This window comes from Aegilops tauschii, chromosome 5 (assembly GCF_002575655.3).
Source record: "Aegilops tauschii subsp. strangulata cultivar AL8/78 chromosome 5, Aet v6.0, whole genome shotgun sequence".
NCBI lineage: Eukaryota > Viridiplantae > Streptophyta > Magnoliopsida > Poales > Poaceae > Aegilops > Aegilops tauschii.
Genome location: NC_053039.3, coordinates 28,853,661 through 28,868,193, shown reverse-complemented (window position 1 = coordinate 28,868,193; position 14,533 = coordinate 28,853,661). Strand labels below are relative to the sequence as shown.

At 47.2% G+C, this 14,533-nt stretch overlaps 2 protein-coding genes and 1 pseudogene across 5 annotated transcripts; all 3 read left to right on the top strand.

Moving 5' to 3' along the window:
* Positions 1-3,291: 3,291 nt before the first annotated feature.
* LOC109759853 (uncharacterized) lies at positions 3,292-3,922 on the top strand (annotated as a pseudogene).
* Positions 3,923-5,486: 1,564 nt separating this feature from the next.
* LOC109759848 (TATA-box-binding protein 2) lies at positions 5,487-9,198 on the top strand. Of its 4 annotated transcripts, none has more exons than XM_020318688.4 (9): positions 5,487-5,843; positions 6,677-6,764; positions 7,296-7,367; positions 7,834-7,884; positions 7,963-8,007; positions 8,096-8,188; positions 8,318-8,419; positions 8,500-8,576; positions 8,802-9,198. In XM_020318688.4, exons 1-8 carry the CDS (start codon positions 5,767-5,769, stop codon positions 8,572-8,574), a joined length of 603 nt encoding a protein of 200 aa, XP_020174277.1. In that variant the 5' UTR covers positions 5,487-5,766; the 3' UTR covers positions 8,575-8,576; positions 8,802-9,198. The 4 variants fall into 4 exon arrangements, 3 of the variants coding, with proteins under 3 accessions (XP_020174277.1, XP_020174278.1, XP_045084218.1); XR_002232226.4 differs by having other exon boundaries at positions 5,489-5,843; positions 8,500-8,670; positions 8,802-9,064; XM_020318689.4 differs by lacking the exon at positions 8,500-8,576 and having other exon boundaries at positions 5,489-5,843.
* A 2,102-nt stretch (positions 9,199-11,300) lies between these two features.
* LOC109759851 (uncharacterized) lies at positions 11,301-14,316 on the top strand. The gene is made up of 2 exons (XM_020318691.4): positions 11,301-11,543; positions 13,113-14,316. The coding sequence occupies exons 1-2, from the start codon at positions 11,460-11,462 to the stop codon at positions 14,055-14,057; spliced, it is 1,029 nt and encodes a 342-aa protein (XP_020174280.1). The 5' UTR covers positions 11,301-11,459; the 3' UTR covers positions 14,058-14,316.
* The last annotated feature ends 217 nt before the right edge of the window (positions 14,317-14,533 follow it).

Below are 14,533 nucleotides of genomic sequence, written 5' to 3'. Positions count from 1 at the left end.
TATGATTGGATCTGGTTGAAGGGCACCACATATTCACAGAAGTTTGTTATTGTAAACAGAAGTTTCCCCAAAGTTGTTATAAGATGCACAATGAAGTTGGAGCACGATACCCACATAGGATATTTTGCAACAACAAAAAAGATATCCACATAGGATGATACCCGCCGAATACATTATATTTTCTTTTTATTTATTTTTCAAAAAACAGATGCGCACTAGAAACATGCGCATACATACCATATTCATATAAACATCTCCAAGAAACTAAGGTCTTAGGTAAGGCACCACAAACACATGACGACATATTGCCTACCACTAAGAAAAACAGAAGGAAATTTTTTTGCTTTTTTTTAGACAAACTCGCAAAGCTTTTATTCACCCGTCACAATGTTTACAGGGACGAAATCCAAATTTCCTGGGTGACCTAACCAGACATGGCGGCCAAAACCCAGGGATAACGCATGCTTTGCAAGTTTGTGAGCCTCAACATTCGAGGTCCTAAATTCATGATTAATCAAACAAGAAGAAAAAACTCTAGAGCGGTCTATGATTTCATGTATCACGGCCCCATATTGTGCACATGTACCTTCTCTTGATCGCTTCGACGGCCACCTTACAATCCGACACCACTGAAATACTGTGGAAGAGCAGGTCATCAGCGAGGGCCAAAGCTTCACCAATTGCCAAGGTCTCCAACGTCTCTGGATCATCAATGTTGTTGAACCGGATCACTGACGCTCCTTGGTACTCCCCGCTGCCATCTCTACAAATGGCCGCTACTGTCCCAAACCCACCATGTCTCGCAACCGCCGCATCGACATTGTCTTTCATGTGATTTTCTGGAGGAGGGATCCACTCCGCCGATCTAGGAGCCGGTGCCTTCTTCTCCTTCTCTGGCTTCTCCAAAAACTGAAGCTCTGACAGGTAATTCGATATGAAGCAATGGGTTGCAAAAGGTGTCTGGAAAATTCCCTCATGTATTACCTTCCTCCGTGCAGACCAAATCGCCCAAAGGGTGACGATCATGGTTACAAGCTCGTCGCCGGGCAGCGAATCAAACATGGAAAATAACCACTCCTTTGCATTGTCACTTCGGTTCATCGCCATATGTTGCACCATTTCTTCCTTCGACAGAGCCCATGTGCTCCTGGACAGGGCGCAGTCCAGTAGGGAATGACGCCAACTGTCCTGCGCCCCACACACTCCGCAGACATCCGTAGTGGACATGTTTCGGTGCTGCAATAGATCTCCTGTTGGTAGCGAGTGCTGGGCAAGTGTCCAAGTCAATACTTTCAACTTCGACGGCACCTTTAGCTTCCATAAGGCCGACCAACTCTTCATCAGTCCCTGGAGATTGGAAGTATGCTCTCCTTCCTCTAACCATGCTTCTCTTCCACTCTTTATACGATATATCATGTTGTATGCTGTCCTGACAGAGAAAAGGCCTCTCGGATCCTCGGACCACGCCCAAAAATCATCAACTTGACGGGTGCATACAGGAATCCTCAGAATGGCCTCGGCATCCATTGGAACAAAGACTTGCCTAATCAGCTCTTCCCTCCAAGAAGCGGATGAAACATCAATTAAGTCTACTACTAGTTCTGGAGGGTCATGGACCAAAGAGGAAATCGGCCTCATCATACCCGCTCTGGGTATCCAATTGTGTTGCCAGATGTTGGTCGAGCGCCCATCTCCTATTCGCATAATCGCACCAAGTTTCAACATGTCTCTCCCATCGACAATTGCTCTCCATATCTGAGATGGGTTTGAGCCCAACTCTGCCTCGAAGATGGACGAAGTTGGATAATAAGCTGCCTTTAGGATGCGTGAGCTCAAGAAAAGCGGCTCTGTCAGGCGCCTCCAAGCCTGTCTAGAGAGTAGAGCCAGATTGAAAACTTCCATATCCTTAAAGCCAAGACCACCCAAGTTTTTGGGATTTGTCGTGACGTCCCAAGATACCCAAGCAGGTTTCCTCCTCCCACGTTTAGATCCCCACCAAAATTGCCGTATGATTGAAGTTACACTATCACATAGACCCCTCGGGAGTCGGAAGCAAGACATAGAGAAAACCGGTATGGCCTGTGCAACTGATTTTATCAACACCTCCTTGCCAGCTGTTGACAATAGTTTCTGCATCCAACCCTTCACTTTTTCCCACACTCTATCCCTCAGATAACGGAATGTGCCATTCTTTATTTTTCCCACACTCTATTTTTCCCACAATAGTTTAAATTGCTCCAACTTTTCTCCATTGAACAGTACGGAGAAGGACACTGATTTTACCATTCCCATAACAATATCAGTCCAAGGTGGAGAGAAACCTAACTTCAGCATGATCGCATGTAGGTATGCCCACTCGACCCTATCATATGCTTTCATCATATCAATAGTTTTGCTTCAAAAGGATGCTAACTCCCTTAGAAGAAGTATATATGGGCCTGTTCTGAACCTCTCCAGCTCCACGCTCCGCCAACCCCGCACGTGAAGCTGGGCCGAACGCGTGAGCTCCGTGAAGCTAAATTCCAGAAGCTATATTGGGCCTCAGTGCATTTTTCACGGAGTTGGAGAAGCTGGATATTCCCAGCTCCACGACTTCTCAATTTTCGTGGAGTTCGTGTAAATTACACCCCTTGCCACCGCCAAGTGAAAACTGCACGGTTCGGTACTTCGCTCACCCACGACTTCTTCCTCTCGTCCTTCCTCCTGGCCGAGCGCTAGGGTTACGCGCCGCCGCCACCCCGCGTCTGCACGGAGCTGCGATGCCGGCGCCACTGCAACTATCCCCGCTGCCTCCTCTCCTCCGAGTTCCACCCCAGCAGCGTGCCCCAAGCCCCTGATGCTCTAACGCAAGGCAGAGGGCTCTGGTTCGGCCATGGCGTATGCATTTTCGATCTCCTTTATTAATGAACAATAGGTTATGCCCTTTGATGGAATGGATTCGCGACCAATAGGGCGGCAAATTTGATGTTCAAGTTGATGTGATTCGGGGTATAAATCACCAGATTTGATGGGTAATTGGCATTAGTTAGAGCATCTCCAACAGCCGCGCCAAAAGGCGCGCGCGCGGGGTAAACTGAGTTTTTAGCGCGCGCGGGACGTTTTCGCGCGCTCCAGCGGTGGCGGGAAACTAGCGCACCGCGGGAATCGTTTGCGCGCGTGCGGGAAAAGGCGGCAGCTCGCGCGCTACTTTTGGCGCACCGCTTCCGGCGCGCCTATAAATTGCGGCGCTCGCCACGCGGCTATTCTCACACTCTCTCTTCCTCTTCCGCTGCCACGCGCGCCTCCCCCGCTTCCTCGTTGCTTCCTCGCCGCTCCAGCACCCCGCCACCGACGCGCCACCATGCCGCCGCGCCGCCGAGGAGCGTCGGGCTACTACGGCGTCCGCCAGCGCCCCAACGGCTGGTACTACGCCGAGATCCGGTCCGGCGACGTCCGGCTCGGCCTCGGCACCTTCGAGACTGCGCACGAGGCCGCCCGCGCGTACGGCGCGGCTGCGTGGCGCCTAGGCAGGCCGCGCCCGCAAATGAACTTCCAGGACGTCTACACGCGCTAGCAGGTGCAGGACGTCGCCCCTCCGCCTCGTCTTATCACGGACCAAGACCGTGCGGAGCACGCTCGGCGGCAGCGCGGCCTCCTCATCGCTGAGGAGGACGAGCGGGCCATGGCGGAGTGGCGCCGGCGCCACCCAGAGGACGTCGCCCACGAGCAAGCCTACTGGGCGGAGCAGACGGCAAAGCGCCGCGCGGAACGGTTGGACAGGCGTCGGCGGAAGGCCTTGGCGTTACCGCAGTGCGATATCGTTGAAAATGGTGGGCAGTCGATCTTTTCGGCTAATGATCCTCGTTGGAACGACATGTGGCTCGATACCTCGGACCAGACCAGCGAGGAGGACGATGATGATGATGATGACGACTGGGAGTAGGTTGTAGTTGCATTATCTAGTTGCACTATCTAGTAGTTTTTTTTATGACGTTGCACTGTAGTTTTATCTATCTATGCTGTGGAACTATGTAAAATATCTATGTATCATTTTTATCTATGAATTTTATTAGTACCATTTTTATTTAAAAATATGTACGCAATGTTCGTGCGATAGCGCGCGGCTGCTGAAGCTACGCGCGCGCTAAATTTTAGCGCGGCAGCTGGAGCCAGCGCTGCCCGCCGCGCTTTTCCAGGCGATGGGCGCGCTGCAAACTGCTTTTTCGCGCGGCGTTTTGGACGGCTGTTGGAGATGCTCTATCTGTCCAGTTTGTTGTTTGGGCGAGCTGAATGTTGAAAATGACCTGTAGCGAATGTGGGCTAGGTGCCCAGCGGGAGGTAGGCAGGCCAGCCTAGGCCAATATGGCGCTAGGCAGGCCAGTAGCTGCTGCCAGCCCAAGGTGGCGATGGAGAAGCTAATTTTGCTCCCGAACGGATGGAAGTCGCTGTGTGAAGCTAGAAGCCAAGATGAGAAGCTGAAATTGTGGAGTTTTGAGAAGCTAGAGAAGTTCACAACAGGCCCTTAAGCTACATCCTAATTAGGCACGGGTCGCGTCACCCCGCGCGGAGAAGCCGGATTGTTTAAGGGTAACGGCATATGGAAGAAAAAGTAACACATGCGCGCGCCCGTGCCTTGCACCTGGTTAGCGTGTCTAGCTACTTAGCGCGCCGGTTGGCTCGAAGTGGCCGGAGCGTACAATAGACCACAATGCGCGCAGGCGTACTTTAGCAAGCCTATATACATGTTTGCAAAGAACCCATTAATCCACTTAAAATTAAAAGCGCTAGAAAATGGAGGCGGCCGCGTGCGTGCATGCATGAAAAGGCAAGCGAGGGTTACTTGCTGAGGCATCATTAGAGAACCACATGCCGGAGTAAAAGAGAATTGCAATGCTCTATCAAAATATGAATGATGGTAACTTGCTCAAGCATCGGTAAAAAGCAAAACCAAACCTTCAACCTTTTGAGAAAAAAGACGAGCTACCTCGGCAAGAATAATCCTTCCAGGTAACCTCCGGGTCTTTTGTTTCTCATCCTGACATCCTAGTGGCAAATTCGTGGGTGAGAGTGTTAGTTCTCGCTCTCCTTTTAACAATATGTTTTCGTCTGTCGATGAAAGTGAGTTCAAAAGAGTGCCCTGCAAATTGCCCCGCAGGAAAAATATGTTACTACTACCTCCGTCTAGATGAATAAGTCATTCGCGTAGTTCTAGGTCATTGATTTGAAGAATTAAATATGTGTTATATGTCATGAAAAATATATCACTAAATTCCTACAGCGATGCAGTTTTTAAATATATGTTTTTTATTACGTATGATACATATTTACATATTTACATATTTAGATAGTTAAATCGTCGACCTAGAAGTACTACGCTTGCGAATTGTGTCTCCGGGTGAGAGCTGCATATACGAGTCGAAATCGAACACAACCTCGCCCTCCGGACGGGCCACAGCCGGTCACCCTCGCTGGGCCTATAAATACTCAACCCCCCGCAACAACCGCCTGTTCCCCGTAGCCCCAACGCATACCCCCACCCCCAACCCCAACCCGCACGAACCTCGCGGAAGGCCGACGACCAAACCCTAGACGATCCAGCCTCCTCCGATCCCCTCTCCCCGATCTCTATAAAACCACCGCGGATTTCGAATTCTGTCTTCTCCGCGGGAGAATCCCACCGGCGCCAGCGCCTCCTCCCTCGGCGCGCCCGGACCGGGCTCCTCCCGCGGGGCCGGGGCTGGGACCAGGGGCGGCGGCGGGGGCGAGGGCGGTTCCGGGGGCCGGTGGATGGCGGAGGCGGCGCTGGAGGGGAGCGAGCCGGTGGATCTCACCAAGCACCCCTCCGGCATCATCCCCACGCTCCAGTAAGTCCCGCCCCCCGTCCCCGTCTCTCAGGATTCCCGCCCGGGGCTGGGTTCGTCGGTCGGCGCCGCCCCTTGCCCCTTGGTCCCTCCTCCCTTTGACAGGGTTGACTTTGGTAGAGCGAGCTGTTTCTGAATTGGGCGCGGTCGATTTGGTGGACGAGCGCAGCTCGGTTCGATCTGGTTTGGGGCTTTTGGATTCCAAAGAGGGACGGGTATAGGAGTTTTTAGAGACCGATTAAATGAAAATCGTAAATTTGATGCTTGGTTGCCGGAAACTTATACATTAATAAACCAATGTAGAGAGGTTGGGTTCAGATAAAAAGTAGTAGTAGTCAATATAAAGGTTAGCCGGGTCATAATTTGTCACCGGATTTGAAATTCATGCCACGGTGCGGTTTAAATGCTCTGGAATGCATATGCATGGAACTTCTGAATGCTAAACGACAGCGGGTTCATAACTCGTGTCGGGGGTCACCGGGTTTGAAATTCGTGCCACGGTGTGGCTTAAATGCTCTGGAATGGATATGCATGGAGCTTTAGAGGATTGAGTGGGGTTAAAGGCCACTGAGATGTGCGAATAACAGTTTGGACAGGAAACCAAGTGCTGCATATGGATAGTTGAATGTGAATGATGTGCAGCTTTCTGCGCTGTTCATTGCCAGCTTTTAAAATTAAAATGACCACGTTTACTTGCTCTGCAGTTAGTCTAGCATGCCAAGTCATCCACTTTGTGCCAACTTGGTCCTGTGATGTGGCTCTTTTTCCTACACCAAGTACCAAATTTTAACGCTGATGGGTGTACTCTGCTTTCCTGTGTTTTGATTTGATAACAGGAATATCGTGTCGACGGTCAACCTGGACTGTAAATTGGACCTGAAAGCAATAGCTCTCCAGGCACGCAATGCAGAGTATAACCCCAAGGTGAAATCATTATCCTAACACATTCTTCATGATGTTTTTGTTTTCTCTGATAACAGGAATGTCTTTGTGGTTCCTGCTGTGTAGACAGTGGATAGCCTGGTAAAAGATTTGAGACTCTGTACATAGGTTCTTTTGTGGACCTTTCTGATTTTGTGCTCATTTGCTGATAAACTAGAGAACAATAACTTACTAAATAAGTTTTGATCCGATGGTGAGTTGAGACTGTCTACTTTACTACCTTTAGGCTTTAGCATGAGGGTAAGGTTATGAATTGATGATACATGGCTGCTCTGCTCTATTCTGCGTTTTACTAAATAAAGTTTTTTGTTTGAGAGAGATTTACTAAATAAAGTTAATGCTGTTTAAAACATGCACTTGTATGTGATAATCAATAGCATTTCTAGGTTAGTATGATCTCTTCTGTTGTGTAAAATTTATTTGGTAAAAACAAATCATTTGACCATGAACATTTGGTGCATTTCAGCAGCATATATGTTATGCTTCTCTTTGCTGATTTTCTATTGTGAACAGCGTTTTGCTGCAGTTATCATGCGGATAAGAGAACCAAAAACTACTGCATTGATATTTGCTTCAGGAAAAATGGTAAGGCCAAGTTCATGTACATCTGATGCAGAATATGTTCTTAGTTTGATTATTTAATGACGTTGGAGCTGGTATTGTACGACTGCAGTAGTCATCCGACTGCTGAATTCAATGCAAATTTCTCATGGACACTAGCGGTTAGGGTTCGATACATATTTTTCTCATTAGCTATATGTCAGAAATAAATGTTTTTTATCAGTAAAGACCCTCTGAATATCATCTTCAGCCATTGAGATAAAGCAAAGATTTGTTGAGATTGGATTGATACTTTAGTTCAATTAAAATTCCTTGGGCACTAGTTGATCACATTCACTTAAATGGAAACCTGCAAAATTGTTTTGATTCAGTGGCCTCTGTTAACATTTTCTTGGAAAGTGAATTTGATAGTTATACCAGGGAGATATGGTAGTGGTCTTATCCTCCTAATTACGCACTGATGCAAAGTACACTGTTGCTGTGTTATCAGGTTTGCACTGGAGCAAAAAGTGAACAGCAATCTAAACTCGCAGCTAGAAAGGTATTGTCTAGCTTTCTTTCCTTCCATACATATCAGAGGGAAAAGGTTCTCAAATTGTAAATGTTTTCCTGTTTTCAGTATGCTCGTATAATCCAGAAGCTTGGCTTTCCTGCAAAATTCAAGGTACCTATCCCATTCTTGTGTAAAGTTTTCATGCACATCCCTTGATAATTGTTTGTTTGCTGAACGTTTGTTAATTCTGTAATGTCAGGACTTCAAGATCCAGAATATCGTTGCCTCTTGTGATGTCAAATTCCCTATCAGGCTTGAGGGCCTCGCATATTCCCATGGCGCTTTCTCAAGTGTAAGTTGCCAAGTTGAATTCTGTGGTTTCTGTTAGCACTATTTTATCATGTGAAGTATTTTTCTTTCTTTCCTGGAACTTCTCTATCTCCTTGTTTTGTAACTGATATTTTACACGGTTGCTTGACAGTATGAGCCAGAGCTATTTCCTGGTCTGATTTACCGGATGAGGCAGCCGAAGATTGTTCTCCTAATTTTTGTTTCTGGCAAGATTGTTCTGACTGGAGCAAAGGTTGGTAGTCCTTTCCTGTGGCCCTGTGGGTTTCTCTATTACCCGGTAATGATGGTATGTCTAAACTATTTGCTTTGTAGGTGAGAGAAGAGACATACACTGCCTTCGAGAACATATATCCTGTCCTGACAGAGTTCAGAAAAGTGCAGCAATGATGGTATAATTCCTGAGAGTGCATGTTTAATGGACATTGCTATGTTGGGAATAGGATAGGAAATGCCATGTTCCATTGACAAGTTGGGCCACTAAAGGTGTTTTTGTCCCTTTTTGCTGCTCAGTGCCTCTGGTGCTTGTTCTAATTTTGTTTGCGGTGTTTGCTGGACTGCGATGAGTGGCTACTTTCAGAAACTAATAGTGCGGACGCCGTGTATTATGCGTGCAGGTGACTTTGGAAGTAAGCAGAATTGGAGATATTGTTGCTTGCTGCCAGCTCCAACCTCACAAAGTCTAGGCATAGCCTGTCTTCTGGTGGAAAAACCTATATACATATACTGTCCATCAGATTTAGAGTACCTGTTGTCGTAATCGACTAGGGTCTTCTTTTTGTGATGGATCATGGTTGATCGTCGCAGGCCTATTCTGTCATCGTTCCTCACTCGAAACACTCTTGTGGAAGTTGAGTAAAACCCAAGCAAATTTTGCTCCTGGATTCTAGAGCCTTTTTCTCCCGATGATGAAAAGGGCAGCTGATGTATATGTACTTGTAGACGCGTTTGCGCCCTGTTAAAAGGAGGGCTTTATGTTGAGCCAAATAGCAAGAGGAAAATTTGTGTTATTTCTTTCCCTTTGTGTCGTCTTGGTCGTCGCATTCCTGTAAGGACATAACGTCTTAAATCGGCCATTTAACATTTGTTGAAAAATTCTGTAATGTTTGCCTTTTTCTCCCTTTCAACCAGAATCATCAGAATTGAAAACAATGGTAAAGCTATAAAACCCACAAAAGCAAGAAGAGCTGCACATGCTCACAAAAATGCATGACAGCATGAAGAGCAATTCACACAAGCGTGGCCCCTCTCTCTCTCTCTCTCTCTCTCTCTCTCTCTCTGCTTGCGTTGCGTTGCGTGTCATGAAAGGGAGGGAGGGAAACCAGTACAAAAAATTGAAAGGTCTCGCGGGGTCTGTTTCTGTCCTAGCTCATACGGCCGACACAAGAATAAATGTAATGCAAAACAGGGCAAAGGAGCAACAGATCGAACCAAAGATGCGCTGCAGATTTCTCCATTAACCTCAATTCATTCATGACAAGATACCACTGTATATATATATATATTCTTGCAGGATTTTAATTCGAATCCCAATCCGGTATTCATTAATAATAGTAAAAATAAAAATAATGGTCTACTCGTTATAGAAGAAACTTTTCGGCGAAGTAATAATCGAAAAAATTGCTATATCGTGCTGATTTATCTGAAATAAAAAAAGGAATTTTGATAGTACTACTAAACAATTTTGCTGCTAATTAAAAATGCATTTATCATGCACATTTATTCAGAGATCATTGGATGCACAACCATATCTAGCAAAATCCTTTTGCTAAAGGGCATCTCAAATGCCGTCCGTCAAATCGGACACCCCAAACGTCCACGGACAGCGGTAGCCCACCTAACCTGGTACACCAAATGTCTTATATGCGAAGCACTCAAAATTATTAAAGGTAAATATCATCCTTCGTCCATGATCATCATGTGCAAATATTACAATGCAACAATAATTCAAATATTGATATTACAACCCAAACATGAAGTTTTCCAATAAAATATTTCAAATATGAATTCAACTTATTCGAACAAAGTTTTTAGTTGACCCCCCCCCCCATCCCGAAGCGCCCACTGGTTGAATGCCGAATCTGTTGATGCATTTTGATAAATTCTTCAAGCGTTCCCGTGTTCATCTTGCTTGCTTGAAAGTAAACAACAAAAACGTCAATAAAAGTGGGCCACGACATTTGGCCGAACACTTGTTCGGGCGTGGTGTCCACCATGGACCGCAATGTGCAGGGGGCGGAGGGTAGCTGGGCGGCGGCCGGACCAGGGGTGGAAGGGAGGCGTCAGCAAGTCGGGACTGACACCCGGTATGGAGCGGTGGAGGTCCAGCGAGGCCTGGGTGGCGGAGTGGGTGGTATAGCGACGACGCCAGCCTCGGACTACGCGGATAGAAAGCAAGGGCGGAGGGACGCAGTGAGAAAAAAGGCGCTCCGGATGGGGTTTTTATGGGGGTTGCGAGTGTCGGGACGCCTACGTGGCGGTTGTCCGGACGTTTGCAGACCTTCCCCAGATTTGCTTCTGGTTAGTAGAATTTTGAAACACGCGCGACTGGTCGGCGAAGCGTTCCATGCATGACGTTGGATGACACACAGTGTACGGGCGTTTAGCGGCGCTTCGATGCACAACGTTGGAGGTGCCCTAACCTCCCATGGATTTCCCCCGAGTTAAACCTCGCAATGTTGTTATCTTGTCGTATGAGATACAAAACCGCACAATAACCAATTGGAGTATTTAATCATGTCAAATTTACCCAAACATAACCATTAGATGCATTTGCATAATCAACAAATTCTCTTTGCTTAACCTGCCATGAAATCTTTTCTCCCTCAAGATAAACCTCACAGTATCATCATCCTATCTTCTCATGTGGATGGATAAACCCCACAACAACCCAAACACAATTGTCATGTGAAGCACACACATACACACATAAACCCAAACAAAAAAACTTTCCTTTTTGAACCCTGTTGTGGGCAACCGACGAAAGCATTGAGTCCATTGTAAACAACAAACCCTAAAACCTCAGGGCTAAGCAAAAAGGGGCAAAGAGGGCAACTTTTTGCTGGGCCTTGTCCTCCCAACACGGTAAAAACCGGCCCTTTTCCCCCCTCAATCGTAACCCCAACGCGCTCTCTTTTCCTTCCTCTTCCCCATAAAAACCTCCGCTGGGAAACAAAAGAAAGCTCTTGCGGAATCCCTACCCGGCCTCCCTCCCCTCCCCTCTCTTCCCCTCTCTATCTCCTCTTTCCACTCCTCCGGTTTGGGGGCGGCGGGGCATGGACGTGCACCACCCGCCGAATGCGGCGGCGGCGGCGGCCGCCGCCGCCCTCGGCGACATGTTCCCCCAGGAGCCCGCCATGGTCGGTTTCTTTTCCCACCACCCCCCTCTTCCCCGCTTGTTCCGGTTGATTGTTTGTTCCCCTGCGAATAGGACTTGTTCCCCCAGGTTCCCACCGGCCAAGAACCGGGGGTTTTGGTTGCTTCGTTGCGAGGGAAGGCGTCGGCGGACCAGGGGTTCTTGGGTTTTGAATGCTTTCTTGGATGTCTTCCGGGTTGCGCTTCTGCAGAGGAATATTTTGCGGGGTTTAGGCGCCGCGGCCGCCTGTTCAAGAATTATGGGGGTTTAGGTTGGTTCATGTGCAATTCCTTGAACCCTAGGTGGTTTCGCCGGTTTCTTGCTCCCTTTAGGATGAAATTCCTCTTGAATGTTTGGAACACAGAGGAAAAAAGAAATGGCGGCTCTGTTCCTGTGTTGCTTTTACTGTTTTGGTCCTCTCCCGTGGAGGAATCCTTCTGTTCACGTTTGTGTCTATTATTAGGAGAATATTGCTTTGGTTGGAGGGAAGAGGTTTTCAATTTCTTCAGCAATTCAATGGTAACTGCCGCCCGGCGAGGGGGGATTTTTTTTCAGCCACCGTGCAATAATTGTTTTATCCCCTTACTAGGGTTCATGTCAGGTTCATCACGTTCTTTCAATTATCCATTGGGGAAAAGTATTTATGTTTCCCTTTCGTTGTGATGTCACGGAAGAAAGAGGAAAAGCAATGCGTGTCTTGAATCAATGTCGATGTGCATATGTTCCTTCCCTCCTGTCATTGTCATTGCATAGGCGCATCCACTGTTAATATCCTTTTGGCCGCTGTGAGAGGATGCGTATGCAAGATTGTGACAGAGATATTGTGGTTTTTTTGTACTATCAATTTGGGTGGAAAACTTTAGGACTAGAAACGGTGACAATGGCAGTCGGCATCTCAATTTTGCCTGAAGGGTTCTTCAGTTTTGGTCTGTAACTCCTTGAAGGATTCAAGGAAACATATTTCCATCTCATCACTTATTATGAAATGCATCAGTTATGTTCCTCATATTTAGCTTTGACTGAAGTTCGTGGACTACTGAACTGTTTAATTGCATCCTGTTGTGAGAAACTGCCATGGTGGTTTCTGCTCCACGGTGTTTAATTGCATTGTAAAAGCATGACTTCTAGTTTCGTTCCAGTAACTTAATTTTCCATTGGAATCTGAACTCAAGTATCACTTGCCAATTCGAATGCCCCCAAAGCAATTTTTCTATTGATTGATGGTGTGGACTTGAATTAGTTCAAAAAGTAAAGGGTGCTGACTGTAGGACTGTTTGTTCTTCGATAGTAGTTTTATTCAGTAATCTGTTTGGAAATTTTGTTACTCCATACTTCTACTCTTTGTTTGGGAACCATATTGCCAATGCAGTCCCTAGTCGATTAAGGCTTCCCTATGCATTCCATTCATTTTATTCATCCTCACATGCTTGTTTCTTGGCAAAAACATAGAACAGGACCTCTATGAAAAGTAGATTTCCTTGCAGTTGTGTAATTCCATTTAGTGATATATTCTTAGACAATCAGTTTGGCCATTTTGTCTAAACGTGCCATGCTACTCTTTTTTGATCTGCAGGAAAGTGAAGACAGCAGCACAGAGTGGCTCTCCATCTATTTAGAGGACTGCTTGACTAACCCTTCATCCTACCCTGTCTCCGAAGAACAAGCATCTGTAAACCCAAACCTGCCACATCCTTCATCTTCCAATCCCAGAAGAAAGAAGAGAAGCCTGGCCTCTGTTATAAGAGATAGTGATGAAGAATATTTCCTGATTGTTGAGCCACCACTACTACTTGATCAGAAGCATTGGCTAGCAGAGAGTGAGCTCATCCTCCCCAAGAAAGACAAGGACCAAGAACTTGTCCAAAAACTGGAGCAGGAACACGAGGAAGAATATAAGCCCTACACTGTGCAGTTCAAGCAAGAGCAGGCGGTGATGAGGTGTAGCGTTTGTTTGTCCAACTCCAACCAAACACCACAGCAGTGGCAGGGCGGTCCATCAGGGGCATTATTGTGCAACACGTGTAGCCTGAGGCTCAAGGCAGGGAACGGGTTCATCAAACTGGAGCGCTGCGGCCAACAAGTTGACGAAGAACAAGATCATGGAAGGGGGCAGGATAAGAGGAAGATCAAGAAGACCACATATTATGGAGATGATGAGGAGCCTCCGCAGGAGAAGAGGAGGATCAAGAAGACTTCATTTGTAGATGAGCAGGGCAAGAGGAGGACCAAGAAGACATATGTGAATGAGGAGGTCCCACTGGAGGAGCCAGTGAAGCGGTGCACCCATTGCCTGTCCCACACGACGCCACAGTGGAGGAGCGGCCCTCTAGGGCCCAAGACCCTATGCAACGCGTGCGGTGTGAGGTACAAGTCTGGCAGGCTGCTGCCGGAGTACAGGCCCGCCAACAGCCCAACCTTCGTGAGCTTCATGCACTCCAATTCCCACAAGAAGGTGATGCAGATGAGGAAGAGTGTCGAGAACGAGCACGAGCACGAGTACTCACACTCGGATATGTGAGCTTCTGCCGGTGGTCAGGAGCATCTCCTGAGTCTGTCGCATCGGGTCTTAGAGGCCATTGGGCCGTAGTCATGTAGATCATCAGTCAGGAGGAAAGAATCGAACGCGAAAATCCGATTAGGTCTCAGTTGAAACTCCTTGTTAGCTCTAGTAGTCAGTCTTTCGCTTGAGAGAACCATTTCTCTTGTCCTGGATTCGTTGTCACTTGTGGTTGGTTGATACAATATTATGCCCTCCATTATATCGCGATGTTATGCTATGTTTTCCTGTCCCCTTTCCGAGTTTTGTTTGCAGGGCTGAAGTTGAACACAGCCCTGTTGCATTGTTGTTTTGCATCATGTGATCTTGGCACTGCTGACTTTTTCCTAGGCTGGAACAGAGTTTAGTTTAGTTTAGTTGTTGGATTTGCAAGAGAAGTGCTCTCTACCCAGCATGCATGCTCACACACAGCATTGACATGCATCTAAAAACACTGG